This window comes from Diplotaxodon limnothrissa, linkage group LG10, assembly GCF_057381915.1.
Source record: "Diplotaxodon limnothrissa isolate DT_005_m linkage group LG10, D_limnothrissa_male_GT1.1, whole genome shotgun sequence".
Lineage (NCBI taxonomy): Eukaryota > Metazoa > Chordata > Actinopteri > Cichliformes > Cichlidae > Diplotaxodon > Diplotaxodon limnothrissa.
In genome coordinates this window covers 23,491,548-23,512,880 of record NC_140605.1, presented here as the reverse complement: position 1 = coordinate 23,512,880, position 21,333 = coordinate 23,491,548, and the positions used below count along the sequence as shown (strand labels likewise).

General features: G+C 39.9%; 1 protein-coding gene across 2 annotated transcripts in view; it reads right to left on the bottom strand.

The window, feature by feature from the left end:
- Positions 1-21,044, bottom strand: part of aff4 (AF4/FMR2 family, member 4) — a 30,779-nt gene extending 9,735 nt beyond the window's left edge. Inside the window, exons 1-10 of one of the 2 annotated variants that reach the window (XM_085364621.1) lie at positions 20,767-21,044; positions 6,864-6,993; positions 3,358-4,125; positions 2,820-2,858; positions 2,596-2,682; positions 2,326-2,353; positions 2,165-2,228; positions 1,911-2,003; positions 1,030-1,174; positions 74-827 (exon numbers count right to left, since the gene is read on the bottom strand). In XM_085364621.1, coding sequence (XP_085220747.1) covers positions 74-827; positions 1,030-1,174; positions 1,911-2,003; positions 2,165-2,228; positions 2,326-2,353; positions 2,596-2,682; positions 2,820-2,858; positions 3,358-4,125; positions 6,864-6,989 — 2,104 coding nt within the window. In that variant the 5' untranslated portion in view covers positions 6,990-6,993; positions 20,767-21,044. Of the gene's footprint in view, positions 1-73; positions 828-1,029; positions 1,175-1,910; positions 2,004-2,164; positions 2,229-2,325; positions 2,354-2,595; positions 2,683-2,819; positions 2,859-3,357; positions 4,126-6,863; positions 6,994-13,398; positions 14,006-20,766 lie in introns of those variants that run through there. The other variant, XM_085364620.1, reaches the window with a different exon arrangement.
- Positions 21,045-21,333: the final 289 nt, after the last annotated feature.

Sequence of the window (21,333 nt, the reverse complement as noted above, 5' to 3'; positions counted from 1 at the left end):
TTGGTTCAGTGCCCACTACACCTTGACATATTCTCTGGACTTTTTACAAGACTTGCGAGCAGTTTCGACTAACCTATCTTGACTAATAAAACTTGCTGCTGAGGCTGTCTTGCAGGGTAGCGGTCCTCGGGGTCACTGAGAGGAGACAGCAGCCCTCTCTCTTCCCCAGGCGAAAAAACGCACACGGGTGTCCTGATACTCTCTGTGTACTTGGGTGTCTGGGATGAGGACGGGATGCTGTCGTTTCCTTCGGAGTCTGATGATGAAAAGTCTGTGTCAACAAATTCACGAGATTTCTGAGAAGTCTTGGTTGCTGCCTTGGGCTTGCGCTGGGCTGCAGTGCTGGAGGGAGTAGTAGTGGGCCTCGGCGAGGATTTGGGTTCTTTTTTATTGCTTGGTTTGCGTGAACCCTTCGTAGCAGCTTTGGGCTGATGAGGTGGTATCTCTGGAGCCGGCTCACTCTCCACTCTCAGACCTCCCTTTGGTTCCTCTACCACAGGAGGCTTCTCAGATTTTTTAGGCTGCTTTTTACCCACTCGAATACGTGGATTTGTGCCACCCTCGCTCTGTGCGGGTGACTTTTGCCGGCCACGGCCACCTTCTGCACCTTTCTGGGCTGCCCGCAGGTCCCTGCTTGGGGTGGGTGCTGCTGAATCTTTTGACCCCCCTCCTTGGCTACTATAGCTGCGCCCTGAGCTGTTATCTCGGCCATCTTTCTTGAATTTGGGTGGGACGTTATTGTTGTCCAATGGGGATGAAGGTGAGGACTGCTTGGCTTTCTTGAACCAGTTGTCCAACTGCCACTTGTTTGCCATGGGTTTTTCAGGCTGAAGGGGCACAGAGGGGAGCACAGAATTAGGAAACAGTCTCACTGATTGAACTCCTAACAAAATATAAGAGTCTAGAAGAAAGTACCATATAAATATTCAATCCAAAAAGAGAAGTGGACAGTGTGAAAACTGGTTCATACAATCCTTAATCAACCAAGCGGTATTACAGCTCTGTATAAAGTAACTGAAAAATTATTACTTCAGGGGAGGCAGGCCGTGGTTGCTCGTTGGCTTCGCTGTCTGTCGTGCTGCTTTCGCTCTCGCTGTCAGAGCCCGAGCTGCTCTCTGAGCCACTATGGCTGCTGGAGTCGTCCCTTGATTGCTCAGCTGCTTCGCTGTTATTGCTGTTCAATAGGAGAGCATTAAACATTGTCATTGTGGTGTATGAGCAAACATCTATACCTCTACATAAAGATTTTAAGTGATCAATAATGGTATTTTACGGTCGAGTCACTAAAAACCTGTGTATGTTGAGATTATTCGTTACCGCAGCAAAAATCTGAATACTTATGTATGCATTTTTCAGGGTTTAGAATCAGTCAGCATAAGGCTATTAATGCAACCTGTGTAGTAGCTGCTCAAGAGTCCTTGGGTAGTTCATAGGTTTCGATGCTTTAACTGTCAAGCCACAAGGTGTGCATAAAAACCCCAAGATTTGCATTCTCTGTCTTTCTCCACACACTCAAAGCAGCTTTGTTATATATTCAGTTTTTAAAAAAAAATGTGTGTGTGTATATGTATGTGTATATATATATATATATATATATATATATATATATATATATATATATATATATACATACATACATACACACACACATACACACACACATACACACACACTTTGCATCCAGCAGTACAGCAAAAATATGGTTTTATATTTCAGGCATCACTATGTCATCAAGGTGCAGTTAACACATAAAGACAAGACACAAAATGGCTGAAAAAGAAGAAGAAAGCTACTCGAGCTGTGAAGTTTTTCTTTCAAGATTGGGAAAATGATTCAAAGTTAAAACAGTAAGTCTCAACATAGGACTTAGATAAAACTTAAGGACTTAAAAAATGTTTTCTACAGTTTACCTTGCTGATGTGTTCCTTGAGGCATTCTTGGCAGAGTCCTGTTCTCCATCACTGTCCTCACTGCTGCTTAGCCTTAGGTCTTCCTCCAACCTACTGAGATATGGGAATCATTTGTTATTCTTTATATGTCGCCACAGTCGTTTGGAGTTACTGTGATTACTTTTAGCTTCTTAACTCAAATATTTATTGTTCAACTATTCCACTCACTACTGACAAGAAAAGAGAAAAAGAAGGTTCAAAGATGAAGCACTTACGTGGGCTGGTCATCGCAAGTTTTGGCTTGGTGGCTACTCGAGCTCTTTGATGAACTGCCTCGCTCTAAAACACACATAAAAAGATTTATATGTATTGATTGAAAGCCTAGAACATATGCATTTAACTTTACTTCACTATTTTATGTGTGTGTAATACTCACTGTGCCCACTTGGAAAAGGGTGAGTATCCTGAAATTAAAAAGAGGTGTTAACTTATTTTCATGAATCTCTGCGTTATTATATGACTTTGCATTCATGCGAAAGATGCCATGATACATTCAATACAAGCAGTAAGTAACAAGTTGACTTATCACATTAAGTAACCTTCCAAAAAACCCTCCTTTTCTTGTCTTATGCAAGGTTTGATTCATACAAATGGAAATAGTTCATCACAACGCAATCACATTAATCAAACAGACACTGCTGCTGACCTTGGTGGGGAATGGAAACTTGGAGGGCTCTGTTTTACAGGGAGTGTGGATGGCCGTCAAAGGAGGGGGCCATGACTGAGTCATTTCCTGAATTTAAAAAAGAGAGAGAAAAGAGAAGGGAAAAAATCCATTAAAATTAGCTTTAAGGTGTGAGTAATCTTGATGGTTGATTCAATTATTTGAAGCAGATGGCTTTTCTATGAAAATGAGAGTTGTGTCTGTACCTTCAGAATTTCGTCGACACAGTTGGCATCACCGGATCCCTAAAGACAGAAACAGCATGCTTATGAGACGTATAAACAACATGATCTCAGTACAGCATGTGTGAGGTGGCTTCCATTTTGAGCCCTATTAGTCATCCTATAGGCATTTTCTGAGAACTAGGAGTTCATTCAGACCATGTGTAACAAGCTGAGAGGTCCTTCAACGTAATCATTACATCATTAAATCAAACACATGCCACTTCTCTGACATAGTAAGCTATAAATTCTACACAAGCCGTTGGTAGGTCATTTCTAATGTACAATCAGGGTTACACCAGAGGGACACCTCTTGTTTTGAGTCAAGGCAGAAATATATATATTTCTGTGGGTCCAAGAGAAAATGAAGGAATGATCACAGCATGCAACATTCAAAAAGGCATCTGCCTTAAGAGAGACTTCAAAAAGCTGCTCTTGAGGTGATATACAAACAAAGAGCACATTCTTTAAATAGTCAACATACCAGGTTCACAACAGCATGAGATTGAGACTCAGGTCTTACCTCTACAGGTTGGGAAGGGATCTTAAGTTTGGCAAGCTTGGACTTCATCTCTCCCACAGTGCTGCTATGCGACTGTCCAGTGTAGCTTTCCGCTTGCGAACTCTTAGGTTCTGCTGTTTCCTGGCCATCCATAGGCCGCACATAGGCTGTTGGTTTTTGCAGCATTGTGCTGGGCTTGGACATGAGAGATGGGGGAAAGGCCTGACTTGAGTGCTGTCCACTGGGGAAGGACGTGTGAACCCGTGAAGGTGAGTCCCAGTTGGCCTCTCTGTCTCGCGGTGACTTTGAGCGGTAGCGGTCCTTGTTGTGATGCTGCTCAGCAGACAAAGAGCTCCGCGAGTGACTACTGGAGGAACTTAGAGAGCCCTTTGCCGGACTTGACATGTGTGACTTCGAGTGATCGGAACCTCCGCTGTGTTTACTTGACTTTTTTTCCCGCACCTCCCCTCTCTGGCTACTGTTGCTGCTGCTGCCTCCGTTGCTCCTCTGGCTGCTGTGCCCGCCCTGGAGTCCTGAGCGTTTCTGGGACTGGGATGAAGATCCGCCCGCTGCGGGGCCAACAGGGGTCCACTTACTGCTCTGGCTGCTGCCGCCACACCGCTGGTCCCCACCAAACAAAGGTGGACCCGACTTCTCCTCAGAGGAAGACGAGCTGTTGGATGGTTTACTATTAAGTTTTGGAATGGTGTCACCAATTGGCTCTTTCATTTCGTCGTAGTTGCCCAGCATGCTCTGAATACGGCTGGACAGTTTATCTTCCTTGCTCACCTGCAGAGTGAAGCAGAGACAAACAAACAAAGAATAATTATTGTGGAGAACACGAGTGAAAAGAGGGAAAGCAGAGAAAAGAGAAGTTGTTCAACATTTGAGGTAAAGGCGCTCAACCAAAAACAGAGGCGCAGTGAGAGGCCTAAACACAAAGTTCACTTTTTCAGACTGAGCCCAGATCTGTCCAAACCCATCTGCGAACACAGTTACGCTCTGCCCAGACACCCACCACAGAAGATAATCAATCACTGTAAGGCCACGAGTTCCAGCCGACCTGTTTGCAATCAGCCCGTGACAAAAGTCTGTGTAGAGTATCCAGTTTCACACGTAGCCTCACGCTTCAGTTTTGTTTGACAGAGTCACACCGAGGGTGAAGAAATACTAGCCGTTATCTGCAGCAGGAAATGTAACTTAGCTTGGTCATAACGTGCACTCCACTACCTCCGGTCTGCGCTGCCTGGCTCACATATGCGCAGCTAGGTATCACCTATTTTTCTTAATGGCTGTTGGTTTCGATTTTGTTTTAGGCTGTTTTGTTTTGAACAACTGCACTGTTGCTTTCACATAACACACCATTGTTGCGTTATGTTTAACTGAGGAAATTTCTGAGAGGAAAACCTTCAGATTGTAACTCTGTCAAAGCTTTTTTTTTCTTTCTTGATAAACAATGGTGTATAGTGGTTGTTCAACTGCTGAAACTTTCAGAGGAAACCTCCAAGATGACCACAGGAACACTTTTCACCTTTTGGTTCCTGTGTGACAAAAACACTTAGTCCTGCAGCAGTACGGTCTTTAAAGCAGAAATAAATAACTTCAATCATTCACACTTCAACAATAACAAGCTACAAAGAACAAGCCGCTGATTGCCATCTCTTCAACATTTCTTCTGCCATTTTGTGATATCCGATAATAACAGCCACAAGTTTTTGTTTTTAATCTGACACACATTTAATTTGCCTATTTTTCGATGCAGACAAATGTTCTTAATAGATTTTTAATTTGCTGAGTCACTTTGGCTTTTTCGGGTCCAATTATATCCTGGTACCGTTAGGGTGAAAGCACCTACCCCGTCATATAATTTGAGGGATCCCTGATTTTTATTTTTATTTTTTAAGGAGCCTTTCTAAGTGAAAAGAACATGAAAAACAATATGCGGCTTCATAGATAAGCTTTTATTCTGTGCGTGAACTCTATGCCATAAAAATGTTACTGCTGTGCTGGTCTACATCTGGGAGGGCACAGCTGCAGCTGCGTGCACACATGGCCTTTAATACAGAACACTAAACTTCCACTTAGTGGAGCATGACAGAGGAGAGAAAAGTCAAACTAAAGCTTATATAAGACTCGCACAAGTAGAGAAAACTCTATTGGACAGACTTAAGCAGTTTGCTTGTTCCAAAATTCTGCTCTGATACTGCAAAGACTGAACACCATCTTGTTCTTAAACATAGTATCAAGTGTGTGAAAACAGCAGATCACAATGTACAAGGGTGAAAAGCTTCTTCCTTTGTAAAGGTCAAGGAGTTTTCCATCTTTAATGTCAGCTTTTTTATCTTTGTTGTGGCCCAAAACACTCCTCACTTACCTCTGGTGGCTTTTCAATTCCCAACCTGTCAGAACACATTCCTCACTGCCTCTTTGATGGCCAGCTCGAGCTAAAGAGAGAAGCCACTTACATCTGCTCAAATCTGGTTAGTGGCAAAGATTAGACCAGTACAGAGAACTCAAATCCTCTTTACAATTATATTGGCCGGGCAGGAGCCTGAAGCTGGCTGGCCTACATCTATGTGTGTCTGCAAGCACAAGAGGAAGCTCTGCAAAGAGGAGGCATGTTTTCTGGTCTTTAGTTTGCTTTCAACAACTGTAATGCCAAAAAGCTACCCAAAGCCAGGTGTTTTTAAACTGTGCTGTATTTAGTGCAGAGTTGGTGAACTGCTCACAACTATCTGACAAGTATGTAACTCAAACCTCAAATCTTTGTAGAAACATTTGCGCTTTTAATCCATAATTATGATTAGAACAAACACTGCACACAAACCTACCAATTTCCTCTTGAAATCGATGTTGCTGGTGTTCCATCTACTTTCTTAAATAGATAACTATCATATCTGATATCATATCTCACAGTACAATAATATTGAATGGGTTGCATTGTTGTATTTTGTCATGTTTCTCAGGTCTTTGTCTGAATTTCTACGAACATTATTGCTAAGGATTGTCTTATTGCATTGGAGTCACACTGGGTTAAATATGTACACTTGGGTTTTAAGGGTGGTTGTTTTGGGCGGACAACAACACTTCTGAGAAAAACTATAGACTTCAGGCCTCAATGTGTTTCTCCTCCAACTTGTAATTCAGCTCAGTTTCACTGATACATACTGAGAAGAATAGCCTTAAACTTGCTTTTGGGCTATAGTTCACCTTAGTAACAGTGTTACCTGCCTGACGATCCAGATTAACATTTCAGTTGATGCAAATCTACATTTCTAAATAGTTTAGCTCTTGGAACGTGCTTGTTTAAGCTAGCAAGACTTTCCGAAACAGCAGTGTTGTGCTGAATACTAGATCGCTGTAGTAGTGTGCAGGAATTTCCCACATTGTAATTGCTTAATTTGCAGGAACTGATTATTATTATGCACAGTCTGACACCTTGCATTTCCAGTCACTGTTACAGACTCCCTTAATATTACTAACCACTTAGGTGCCAGATAAAGTGAACGTGAGTTGAACAAACTTACCACTTTGTAGGGTTCGGGGAAGAGAGGGGAATTTGCTGGGAAGGCCTCTCCTCCTCCCTGCTGGATTTCTTGATTTCGCCTTTCTCGTTCTTTCATTCGGAGCACATTCCGGTCCTCACGGTTCATGTTGCTATCAACACAGAAGAATAACAAGGTAACATAATGAGAAGAAATAATAAACAAACAGCGTATGTCTTTGCTGAACACGGATGCCTGCAGGGGCAGTATATTATGAAAATGAGATCTCGGAGACAAGTGCGGAAGAATTAAGCAAACATATAGTCTTGTTAAAAAGTCAGCTTGGAAAAATAGAAATGGTCAGTTTTTTCTCTTCTTTTTTACCCTTTACCATTTAAAAGAAAACAAAACAAAAAAAACAATAAAGTCACAACAACTATTGAGAAAGATCACACTACCGCTGTGCTCTGCTTTGACTCATTGTTAGCACAAACATAACTGTCATTAGTGAAATCCCACACGTATCATAAACAGGGGAAGTTGTGACCTATGGAGAAAGTAGGTTCTAATAAGCTTAGCCTAGTCTAGACACTGTGCAGTACCCTACTTCATCTGCAAATAATCTCCTTGTACAGATGGTCAGCACAATTTGCCCCCAGCTGAAACTACCAATTCAATGTTTTCACACAGTGAGAAGGCTGCAGTTTACATACTTTTTATCTCAAAACATCAACAGTTGCAGGAAACGTTTGCGAGCACTTTGTTATTTATGATTGAGATCTGGGTAAATCCAAAGGGTACAAATCAATCTGACTGAACCACTAACATGTTTAAAAAAAAAAAAAAAAATGTAAATAAAAACTTTGAGAAGGTTATCAAAAACAATTTAACTTCTTTTCTAACAGCATCTAAAAAAGCAAATGTTGCACTGATGGATCTCAGATGTCGAAGATGGTCAGCTTGATCACCAAGTGTTTGACAATTACGTCAACAGTTTAGCTTATTTTCCTCTTAATGTATTCAATAAAAACACTACCGGTATTACCTGCAAATTCAACTCAACCTGCCCCATTACTGTTTTAAGTACACATCTCTGTTAATTAAAAAAACAAAAAAAAACAAAACACACCCCAACATATACAAAACAGACACAAAAGGTTAGTGGTTCAGTGCCTACTTGCAGTCACTAATTACAATGCGTTAAACCATTCATTGTTGTATGCGATCAAGGGTTTCAGTTAGCACTAGTTTGTTTTCTCTTCATGCTGGAAGCTGAAAATAAACTTGAAAGCATTTCTCTCTGAGCGAAAGCTGCATTTCTTTTGGTTGGGGAGCACAGTATAGTAGATCAAGTAGTACAGTTTAACCTCTTCCTCCACCTGTAGGGCTGAACGATTATGGAAAATAATCTAATTGCGATTTTTTGCCCCAATATTGCGATTGCGATATGCGATTATTTTTTAAGGTATTTGTCTTCTGTATTATTAAACAAAGACAAGCAATACATCATATAGTATGGCCAATACTATATTACATTAATTTTAAACTGTTCTTTCCTGGAAGACAGACCTCTGTTATGATGACATGAGGTGATGCATGAATTGATGACTGACATTTTTATTTAACTTCTTCAATCACAACAGTATATTTGAACATACACAATAGTTTATTTTTAGCTTACAAACATCTGAGCATAAAGTGCTGACAAGGAACCCTGGTGTAAACATTAAAATGAAAGTCAGTACAATGTGCAGATTGCAGAAATATACATAAAAAAAATCAGTGGCTTTACCACACTCAGTTTTTCGACATCTGTGAACTACTAGACAGTCATTCAATTAAAAAATAATATTAAATAAATAAAACTAATAAATAAAAAATACACACATCTTACTGATCTCTGCAGTCAGTAACATTACACATAAAGTGCAAACATAATAGCAATTGTATAAACACACACACAAACACGCCTTTAAAGTTTAAAGGCGTGAAATTGGACGGTCTAGTTCTGATTAGCGTCACCGCTGTCTCGGTGGAGTTTAATAAACTCGGCCGTCTGCTTCTTGCTATCTAAAATATAACCAGACACTGGTGTAAATTCTCGACTGTCTCATACTTCTGTTTAATAAGTTTTCTGTTTGACGTTTAGTCAGCTGTGTGAAAACCAAGGAGGAACCCACCCGGGGGATTAATAAAGTTTTATTTTATCTAATCTAATAACTTTAATCTCAGCCAAACCGATTTACTCACGAACAAACAAAACACTGAAAAAAGCCCAACAATAACATTTTTAGGTTGTCTAAGTGACTTATATATTACGTTTAACCCGAGCAGCGAAACTCCGCGGTGATCTGAAAATGATGTGCCGGGAGTTGTGCCGTTCTCGGCCGCATCAGTAACCCTCGAGCTCCCGGCTAGCTGTCGAGCTGGTGGGTAGCAGACGCCTCTGAAAACGTCGAAGCACTTTTGCAAATATGGGATATCTTGATAAACCGAGCAGATATTTGATGTTTACACAACTACTTTCTCGCCTGAAAATATGTTAAAAGTTTATTTTGTGACCCAGAAAGATTAGTATGAGTAATTTTAAAACTTAGTAGCGGCCGCCATTGCTGGAAACTGGAGTTTGGCTGGGCCGCGCTATGAATTCTGGGATATGGTAGTAATTTGGACAGCCTTCGGCGCGTCGCTGTGACGTAATCGGTCTACAAATGCGGCCTCAGGAGGATGCAGCCCATGAATTGTATAATATAATCGCAGTATAATCGCAGCCTTTGCGGTTAGAAAATTGCACTTGATCATGTCGCGATATTATCGCAAATGCGATATATCGTTCAGCCCTATCCACCTGCTATCGGTTCTTCCTAAACAAGGGGGAGGGAAATCACCCAAAACTAATTTGCAGGTTTCCCTCTTAAAGACTTGGTGTTGTGAGCAATGCCTTGACGATAAATATATAATAAGGTTAAAAAAGCACCACTGAATAAGAAAGGTATACCATTGATAAAAAAAAAATCTCTTCAATAAAATAATCCTTATGGGATAATAAATGAGACAAAAATGTAATTTTCTGGGAAAAATGCACAACTATAGCGAGGCACAGTGGACAGAGCATGATGGTTTTGGCCAAGTTGCTACCTCAGAGCCTAGATACTTTACAACTACTGATGGATGGTTTAGAAAGTACACTGTGTCCATGACCTAAAGCTTAGGAAAGGATAATGAATGCAACAAGGCGACAACTCAAAAGCATAAGAAAACAAAGATGAGCATGTCGTCCTGACCTTAACCCAAGCGAGATGCCATCCCAAAATTATTAATCAACTAAAACAGCTTTTTGTCATGTCTCATAACATCTATAACAGTCTCAGAACACTTTTATTTTATAAAATGAGTTTGTACGAATCTTACTAAACTTACCAAACTCAAAAGCTCACTTAATTTGAAAAAAAAAAAAAACAAAACCCCAAAAAACCCCCAACAACAACAACAACAACAACAAACTGTCAGGCTTTTCCAGTGTTATGACTAAATGTGTTAAATAAAGTCACGGAAAGTAAATGTGTTTATTGCAGACTGTGTGACTAAAATGAAAGATCGGGCCACATTTAAGAGCAATCAAATCACAAATTTTTTCTTGTAACCTGCAAGAACCTGATTGCTTTTAAAATATTGGTAATTTTGGGTGGACTGTGTGCTGGATGTTTGCTTGCAATGAATGACAAAGTTAAAATAGACTGTAATTATCTGCTATGAAACTAGCTGGAACTCACTGGGTCCCCTACAGATAAATAAACACACCCCGTAGTCTGTGTTTTCCTTCTGAACATAATGTGTATTATTTAATCAGATGAGGAGAAAGTCATAAGGGCAATACCCCTCTGATCGGATGTATGGATTGACACCAGTGAGACAAACATCATTGCGACATGTAATATATCCATGTACACATTATCACGATAACAACTCAGAGCCATTCTAAAACATTACCAAAAATGCTCTGGTAGAGGAGAAATCAGGCACCTCATAGGTGCAGTGAGCCAAAAAAACAAATGTGACTTCCCTCTGCTGTGCACTTTGTTTAACAGAAAGCAACTACAGAGGTTTGAAAATAGAAACAAGCACGCTGTCATCCAGGCGTGTCGCCTCCCGGTTTAAGTCGACAGCTTCAAGCTCTGCCAGTGACAACAATGATTGTAAGGCTGTTGACACAGTGCGATTAAGCAGCAACCATCCGGCCTCCTTGTAGATTCTCAAAACTACACACAGGGTCTTTCTAATCTTTCCCAAGCATGACTAAAAAATGTAAGAAGTGGATGAGAAACTGACTCAACGATGAGGAAATTCTTTATACACAGGGAAGTCAAATGGCAAGAGAGTACACTGGAACCTGAGACTTACGAGGAACTGATGAATCATAAAAAATTAAATTGATAAATAAACTGTGTTACAGACTAAACCTTGTCCCCATATGCTGGTCAAGCTTTGAATGAACTATTAGAAAAGCTCATCAGTTAGTCTAAACAGTAATTTCCCAACCAATCTATTTTTTTTTTCTTAACACGACCTTTAACCGTTTTATATCATCAACCCTGACATCTATGAGTAATGACAACTCCGACGCATTACTCATAGGAGGTATAGGGATTAATCCACTATGGCTAGGGTTCATTAAGCCACACTTATAAAGAAGCGACTAAGTCAACTTTATTTCATGAAACATACCATTAACATCATGATCACCTCTTGACTTAAAGCACAGCCAAGAACCAAGGCTGGAAATACAAAACCCAAATCCTAGCAACACACTTTGCATGACAAACTTTCTAAAACTGAAGTAGCTATGATTATCATCTACAGATAACATGGCCTCCTGCTATAAATGCTGTCCATAACTTTATTTACATCCATGCACATTTGATTGCTTAGATAAAAGGGTGATTTTAATCTGCTCCAGCAGTATTAGTACTACACGTGTGTATATATGTATATTAGTTTGTTGATGTAATGTGGGTGCGGGCCTGCATGTGTGATTAAGCCACAGTGCTAATTGATCAAAGGCTCCAGGCAGGATCCTTTGTAAACACAGCTCATTTCCATTCTGCCAACTAACTTACCTGAGCTGTTATTTGTTATTATTTGAAAAGGGTGTGACGCTTTAGTATTACGAGAGAAACTCAACAGCCAAGGAGGCTCAACTGTCTTGTTTGCGCCTCCTGGTTGTTGAACTTCTAACATTTCTAATAATTGTTAGTAATAATTGTAGTACGCTTTAATTTTAGACTCTTCCCAAAAAAATCTCATTGACTTTAAAAAAATAAAATAAAATAAAAAAAAAAATCACACTTTCAGAGAAATTACCATGGTCCTATTCACGAAAACTTAAGTTTGGCTTCAGAATAACTGAGAAAGTACTCACTGTACCCAAACAGAAAAAAAGAATGAAAAACAAGTGTTGGTGACATGATATGACCATGTGGCACGTATGTGGTAAGCCTCTGCACTCAATCTGTTTATAGTTTAGTCTTAGACCTGCCTCTAAACGCAAACTAGGCCTCAGGAGTACCAAACCAAGACCCTGATTCTTAATTAAGAAATATGATTAACAAAAAGTTCGAGCAAAACACCATGCCTTTCTGTACACATCAAGATTTTTAAATTGTGAATGAAGAGTAAATCCACAAAATAAAAGGCATGGATTTATTTCTGTAGAAGTGAAACTGTTACCGCACACACAGCTGGTTTTCCACAAACAGTTTTGTGTTCAACATGTCCAAGCAACTAAACCAACACTGTGGATGGTGTTAATCATAATTCCTCCAAATCAACCCATCTCTCACGTCACAAGGTATTGTTATTCACTTTCAAACTGAATGAATAATTTTATGACTTACAAAATAAAGGGTTTTCCTTTCCAATTTGACCTAGGCCAAAAAGAGCGTACTGTATATACTTCTCAGATATCAGTAGCTAAAAGTGCAAGCTATACAAATAAAATGTGACTAATCGAGAATAAATTCAACCACCATTTACTTGTGTTGTGTTCAAAACAAGTAAAACCTTACTTTAAAGTCAAGATGCACATATAGGTGAGCTTTGATTGGCATTTTCCTGACTTACCAAGCCTAAATCCAAACCTTGAGCCACTCCCCTCCCTATTCCAATAAAATAAGATGGATTAACAATAAGAAAAAAAGTTTTAAGTTTAAAGAACATTTATTAATATGAAGGTGTGATGGCCAGCTAGGTTTACTGTAGCCATTCAACACTGTGCCAAACTGAAAAGGTCAAAGTCTGAAGGCAGATCACTCTGTACCTAAATGAATCAGCTCGTATGTCTCGTTCTAAAGTACCACATAACAGTCAGATCTCATCTTTAAAAACAAACAAAAAACAGGGAAAAAAACCCCCACGATTTTCTCAGTATCACTCTGGGACACAGCCATTATGTAAGGCAAATCAAACATGTCTCATCTGTCATATTCAAGTATTCACAATAGGATAAAGTTATGTGCTTTAGTCTTACCAGACACCAAGCGAAATGAGTAAAGCAGTTAAATAGCTCTGCATTTCTTACCCTGACTGAGAGGCCATGGCCCCAACCACTGAAACATTGGAAAAAGGAGGGGAGGAGGTTTCACAGGATCTCCCAGGAATTCAGAAGTATTCTCGTCATGACTTGTCAGCCTGAATTTCCACACAAACCACCTCCAGTCAAGAAAACCTGACCCCTCTTTTTCAAATCTAGATGTATCTGTGGGCGTCCAGCTGAAAGAATGTGACTAAAGTTTCTTTACTCGACTGGAAGGTACTGTGTATTTCCTTGGAGTGGAGACAATTCTGACTTAGGGAGGGGAGGCGACTGCTTGTTCTCGGGAAATACCATGTTGGCAAACAGCGGGGGTTGGTCACATGCGAGGTGAAGGCTACAGAAAGCAGCAGCAGCTTTTGTTTCTGTTTTGAAGATAAAGCATGCATGAAAAATGAGAAAAGTGAGGTGAAAGAAAGAGGTTAATATTGAATAAATGCGAGGGTATTTGTGCTATTTAAATGTTTGGAGTGAATGCAATAGATAAATTAGGGATAAGAGACCTAATTTCTCATGTCTATTTTTATAGAAGAGTGCCTGATGTTTGACTGAGAGCACTTTAGGCTGATTTTAATCTTTAAACCCCTCAGAAAATAGCAGAGGAATAATTTAATCTGAGATAACAAAGCAAGGAGCACAAGCCATCAATTTGAAAAGCTTGCTGAAACACTAATAGAAACACAGTTTTGTTTTCTTTTTTAAAAAAAGGGGGGTGACTAATTAAACCTTTAAGGAATCTTAAAAGATCACCTAGTCTTACTGAACCTTTTTACACCCTATTCTTACACACAAAATTAAGAAGGAGTGAAAAATTAAAAAGGGGATTATTGCAAAGGAAATTAATGAGCTTGGCCTTAAGGAAATGATTTCCACAACCGCCATGCTGGCCAATTAGAGCATCTACAGGAAAACGAGACTGAAGAAACAGCGAGAAAGTGAATAAATTTCACCTCTCTCCGAGAATGGCACAGTCCACCTCCTCCCATAAAAGGAGATGTTATTTTACACCGCAAAGCCTCTCCTCCAAGTGATGTCACGGCCCTCAGCACAACCCAGCCAATCAGAGCTGCTCTTTCCATCAACAACCTCCCCCCACCCCCCACTATGCCCTGGAGCACAGGGCAAAGCACCCATGCAGCCTGTTAAAGTCACAGCGCTTAGGCATCCAGTATGCTGGGTGTAACAAACATGAGGCTTTTTCAGATGATGACGAAACATGCTGACAAGTGTGGCATCACCGCAAGCTGTGAGGATTTTTATCTGGTACACAAGCTGACAAAATGATGCCACTTGTGTTCTTGACTTTCAGCAGATGTTTATCATTAATCAAGAACATTAAAGGGCGGGCTTTTAGGTACAAGTGTTAAACATTCATTTATTGCTTTCAACAAAAATATATCTGAATTTGATCACATCTTTACAAGGTTTTGCCCTCATTATCTGAGGGTGCTTTGATTTAATTGCAGAGAAATTCAACTTCAATAATCTCATAAATTATGACAGTTTTACATTAATTCTATGCTGACTGTGCCAATTCTTCCCCACACACAATGATGCACGCTGTGCTGTTTGCTTGTGGCGTTATTTAAAGTATTAAAACGAAGGCCGGTCTCCAAACTTTGGGAAACTCCATTTGATGGACTTTATAATAGACACAGCTGATATAAATAGTCATCAATGGATACCAAGGCTGTACAGTCCTGCCAACAGCTGCATGTCTGTATCATCAGGCTTACGCTCTTAGAGATACTGTACTGGCTGGAATTATTTCCCATTCATGCTGAATCTGAAAGCACAGTGTGTTAGTCTGTCATTTCTCAGCACTTCCGGCAATTACATATGCCCTCTACTTTTATAAATAGAAGCAAAGTACTACCCTGGGAGGATTTAATCAATGACCAGGCTCATGAAGTAGAAAATGTTAACAAAAGGTTTACTATGCACATTACAAATGGCTCTAATTTTGTATTAAAAGCTATGAGCTGTATGTACATCAATTCATTTTGGATATTAAAACATAAATATTGCATATTCAGTGAGTCTTGGTTAAGCAAAACTACAAGTGTCATCGATCATAACTGGTTTCCAGGACTTTACAGCACCTTAGATTGCTCTACAGAAAGTATTCTGTAGCAGGTGCAGATGGACAGCCAGTGCCACCACCACTACCACCCCCAGTGCTTTTGAAGCAAACCTGCTGACTGCAGGAATTCCAGAGGGAGCGTCCATTCAAATGCAGCAAACCTGCCCTCTATACCAGCTGTTTGGTGAGGACTACAGGCAAAAATCACATGCAGCTAGGGCAAGAAGACTAAGAAGAAGTGTTGGGAAAAACTGGAGTGGCTTTCAATCACTAAAACATGCAATACTTTTCATTAAGAAAACCCTGCAAGCCATATTTCTGTATCAGCATTTCAAGAGGAAAGAAAAGGGCTTGATTTTCCTTGAGACTTTTATATCAAAGTGCAGATGAGGAATTTTTGAAGAGGGCAGTATCTTAAATTCCCGCTTCAATTAAAAGAATTCAATATTTCTATGTGGCTGCACATTAGCTCCAATTAGCATATCAAAACAAGTCTCGGGTCTTGATTGGCATGTTCTCTAAACAACTGCTTATGTCCTTTCATTAAAGCAGGATTGAAGCATTTGAACTGACTCGCTGCCTGGAAAGCCTCCACTCAGCAGGCGTGCATTATCTGAATAAGAGGGAACTGGCAGCATTTACCAATCACAGGCTCAGTGCTGAGACTGTTGTGCATGTACACAGCTAATTAACTCATATTAATTTAGGAGCTTTTTATGTTTAACATTCAGTAAAGCTGTTTACCAAGAGCAAAACGGTAAATCAGTCTCTTCATGGCACTGTGAAACAGATTTTTAAAAAAAACAAACACTTAAAATAGTCATTTTCTAAAGCTTTTCTAAAGCTCTTCTAAAGAACTTAGGTATCTAGTAGGCAAAGTAAAGTAGTAGGTAAAATATACACTCTAAAATCTAGAGTAACTCTTACAAACAAAGCTAAAAAGTACCAGGCTCGAAAGCTCATTTGGATTTTACCTAGGTAAACATTGTCACGTGAACTCAGAAACAAAAGAAATGCTCTCACTTGCAGGTTTGACACAGATAACATAATGTTCAGTGTACTTTTTAGGCCACATTGTTAGTGGAACATGACACCCAAGCCTCAGTTATCTTGGCAACATTTCCAAAGGATCTGCGTCATTCAAGCTCTTCAGAAGGCACAACACAAGCCTGTCAAGAGGTTTTTCATTTTTAACCTGCTTCTGATCTATTGTACGATTTTTAACTCAGCAGACTGAGCAGCAGTATACGAATAATATTTAAGCAACATGGATTATACCGCAGAGAGAGAGAGGGAGAGAGAGAGAGAAGAAGCCATTTCGTGAATATGCATTTCATAAGGTTTTAGCTACCCATCTTGAGTCTATCAGACCTTCCTTTAGTGTGATGAAACAATCTACCGAAGAATAAACCATTCCTTAGTTAGTCATTTTTTACCTTAAAGAAACTACAATTATCCAGTCAAACTAAATCTTAACCTTTAAAACAGCAAGCACTTTGCAAACTAAAACTGTAACAACATGCAAAGATTTCCTGAAGTTAATAAAAGGTCAAACAAGACTGTAGTTCTCTCTATGTAATAATTTCCCATCCATCAGTCTCAGCTGTATTACTCAGAGAAAAGTCTGCACTACATCTAAAGCTGAAATGTCTATCACTAACCTCCAAACATCCAATTAAACTCTCTCGTAGCTAGAATAAAGGCTCAGTTGTGGTTAAATGGAGGAGTGAAAACCTGCAATGATAAGCCAATTAACTGAAGTGCTGTCGAAAAATGAATCAGCAAATATTTTTGATAAGGGCACTGAGCGGAAATTTTCGTAATTTCTAATCAAAAATGTGCTGGTTTCAGCTTTTTTGGGTTTCACACTTGTTGATGTGAACATTTGAAGCATCACCAAGGAAATGGGTGTAAATATATACAAAGCACTTTTCAACATTTTATAAAAGAAAGAAAGAACATAAATCCATGAGATTAATCAATAATGAAAATAACTGGCAGCTGAGCCCTAAAATGTAGACAATTATTTATGCAAAATGTTTACATAAGACGCTTAACAATATAAATCTACAAAATCCACATTTTATCTGCGTATTGCATAAATTCATACCTCTGACTCTGGGATTTGTTTCTGTTTCTGTTCCTAATGCATTTGTTATTTCCTTCAAAGCACTTATCCTGCTTAAAACAAAACAAGAAGAACATACTGTGGCAATGAATTTCACTACTATTTGAGACATATTACTGCTGCCACCGAAAAAGACTGAGGCTATTATCGTTCCACTTTAAAAATAGTATTATAAAGCAGTATCTCACAGCACCAATCTATGCCAGATCTGTGAAATGAAATGGCCTTAATGAGCTTCACCTTCACAGGACTGTAAAGCCACATGAGAGTTTAACTCGCATCGCTGAGAACAAAAGCTGAAGAACAGATGCATGAGGTCAGGACACAGTGAGCAGCATATTTCTCTGCTGCGTGAGCAACAGTACTGGGGGATAAAAAGAGAGCTGCTGATGTCTGATTAGATTCGGGCTAATTAAGCTGGCAGACTCAGAAAGAGCCTTCAAACAAGTTACTCTCAACAAGCTTCTCTTTGTACAGGAAATAAGATTTGATTATGAAACTTACAAACCTTAGCTGACCACACAATTAACTTGTACTTTGGGTCAGGTTAAAGAGGAAAAGGTAAATGCTAAAAAGCTGTAACATCTGCACAATGCATAAACCAGACAAGCGCAACACCTTAAAACCATTTCTATCATCAACAGAAGAATAGCTTTTCTCTTTAAAATTGTGGCTAAAGAGGCAATTCTAAGCTTTGGATTAATTTTCCTCAAATGTAGGTGCTCAGATTTGAAATTGTGTACAATGGGCTGCAGTTGAACAGTCTGAAACTAGACATTGCTCACTTCCCAAATATCCAGCCAGCAAAACAACAGTGGAGTACATCAGGAATGTACAATAGGTGTGCCAAAGCCAAAGAAAACATGCATGCACTGCTCTGTCTGGAACAGACAAACAAGTCGCATAACATCTCGACTGAATGTGTGCCCTTCGCCTTGGCCACAGGGGAAACTGTTAAACTGAAGCCTCACAGCAAAACCCAAACAGGAAGTGAAGAGGATTTCACAGTAAGCCGCGTCACCAGTAGCACATTTACACATTACTGCCAACAAGGTGTTTACATCGCTGCTCCAGGAACCCTTTCCCCCCTTTTTAAAGATTCTTTTAAACTAACAAAGCTGGTATCTAGAAGTCATCTAGCCTCAGTTGAATGTCAAGTATGCTTAAGGTTTTCTTTGGTGCTTCGGTGTCCGGAAACCCAAAACAAAGACTATCACATCCAGACAATGTACAGTCACATGCATCAACCTTATCTCTCTGCTCAACACTTTCATTTAAAAACAAAGGCATGACACATATATGAGCTATTTTTAACAGTTTAAAATAGCATGTTTTACCTGGATTAATTTTCTGTCTACAACCTTTGAAGTAGCGCCAACACTTCAGTTCAGCTTTCTAACTTACTGCCATCAACACAGCTCTTCAAGCAAGCCTGGTGATGGCATTATGTTTCAAGCTGCTACTAAGAGTATTTCAATTGTATAGTCAAACAAGTGGGTGACCTTCTGTGTATTAAAATACAGTAAGAGCGCCAACCAAGGGCTACACTGTAGTTAAACTACTTAACAGCGCACACAGAAGAGGTTTTAGCCTTGTACCAGAGGAAAATCACCACGTCGGTGAGACATGAGGTGTAATTTACTAATGCAATAAACTCATTATTTGTTAAAAGCTGTCTGTAATGTAGTCTAGTCATAGTGTATAATCACCTCTCAAAGGTCCATTTTTTGCTATAAAAACCCCAACTTTATTTACTATTTGTTTATCTTCTAGAGTGGAAGCTGGAGTTTCAGACTGCACTATTGCCTGGCATTTTCAGAAAATTATTGAATATAAAACAGCAGTTGTCCTAAACCAGCCAAGTACTGCAGCTCACTCCACTGTATGAAGGGGGGGGGGGGGGGGTTTTCTCTGACATAATTGAATCCGACTGCAATATCAACACTCCTGTTATGTCTACATAACAACAAATCAACAACTGCAACCACAGTTCAAGTACAGCTTTTGCTCCATCCACCATCTGACTAAAGTTGCTGAGCCGGTTCACAGCTACCTGCCGTGAACGAGTTCATGACCTTAGGGCATGAACTCGTCCCCCCTCCCGACTAAGTGCAGCCAACCATAATAAGTCAGTTGGTTGCACTTTCCTTGTCTCCATGCGTCAAGCCCATCCCTCCACATGCGTGCATGAACTACCAGTGACAAGTGTTAAGAGGAACTCTGGACTTATCACGCATTTTCTGGCCCTTCCCCCCTAACTATGGCACGTAAAATGGCTTCCTAGAAAAGCACATCAGCTGATCCTTCGCTCAACCAAAGCATACAATCGGATTAACTGTGCTGCCCTTCTCCCCAGTGTTGATTTTCCATGCAAATAAAGACTTTGACTGGACACAGCAAGGAGTGGCACTAGGAGTTAGTAATACAATAAAGGAGGAGGATACGAACCTAAAACTTTATGCTCGTCGTCACTGTGCGAAAAATAACGAGTATCAAGAGCCAATGATTACCTAAAACGACCATAAACTAGCACAGAAAGTACAAACAAGTAGCACTTATGTCCCATTGTTTGATTCCCCAGATGCTTTTTAATGGAGAGCGAATAGTCTGTATTTCAAATGCAAAGGAAACATAGTATGTTTATCATTTGCACGTGTAGTATCATATAGTTATGCCGCCGTCTGTAAGAGCAAACTTAGGTGTACAAGTTATGTCAGCCACGGATAAACACAAACATCAGTCGTCATGACCTGTTAGCTGCCATGACAGGAACAAAAACATTACTCCTATCACCGCGATATTTTCCCCTACTTCCTTGCATAGAAACGTATAAAAGTAACATCTACCCTTCCCATCCATCGAATAATTAAAGTCTCCTTCCACCAGAACACCAAAGCAGGTACAATGTCTAACCAAATCATTAGCAACTGGCTAGCACGCTACCTACACGACTACCTGCATATCTGCTTTAGCATAACGTTAGCTAGCCGGACCCTGCTAGTAGCGTATTAAGGCTAGGCTAGCTAGCCCTGAAGCTACTGTTTTTTTTTGGCGAAATTCTAATTAGCGTTCACTTCAAATATCAGATACCCTCTAATGCAGTAAAACACCAACTAACGTCTTCCATCAAAGTTGGCATCCTTACCTCTTGTCTTCTTTTTAGGCCCAAACCATTCTAGCTATTGGAAAGCTCTTTTTCTCTTTGTCTTTTCCACTTCCAGTTACACGCAAAACGGATTCAGAAAAAAAAAATGCTCTAACGGCTAAAATACTAAAACCAAGTGGATGGTCTTCATCTTTTCCTTAAAACACGACGACACATCGAGAGGGAAACAAAATAAAAATCATTTTCTCTCGCGTTCATTTTTTGTTACTCCTGAACTGATAGGTAAGACTGCTAGCTAAGTTAAGCAGCCAGCAGGTACCACCACAGACAGGACTGAATGCATGGATGGCAAAGCGGTGGTGCATTTGCGCTGTCGGAAATCTGTCAATCCCACCATCCGACACAGTAAACACTGTCATAAAGTAAATCTTAATTAACACGTCAGCACCGCTGACGATGTCTTTAAAAACACGATTGAGCCTTCTTAGCAGTTGCGAGTTTTATTTTTTTTTATCGTACCCCTCGGATAGCTCTAAGTAATTCCCATTCGGTGTGAATGCAGCATTTCTGTGACGCGCAAGGTTGACCAGACTTTGACGTTTAGGA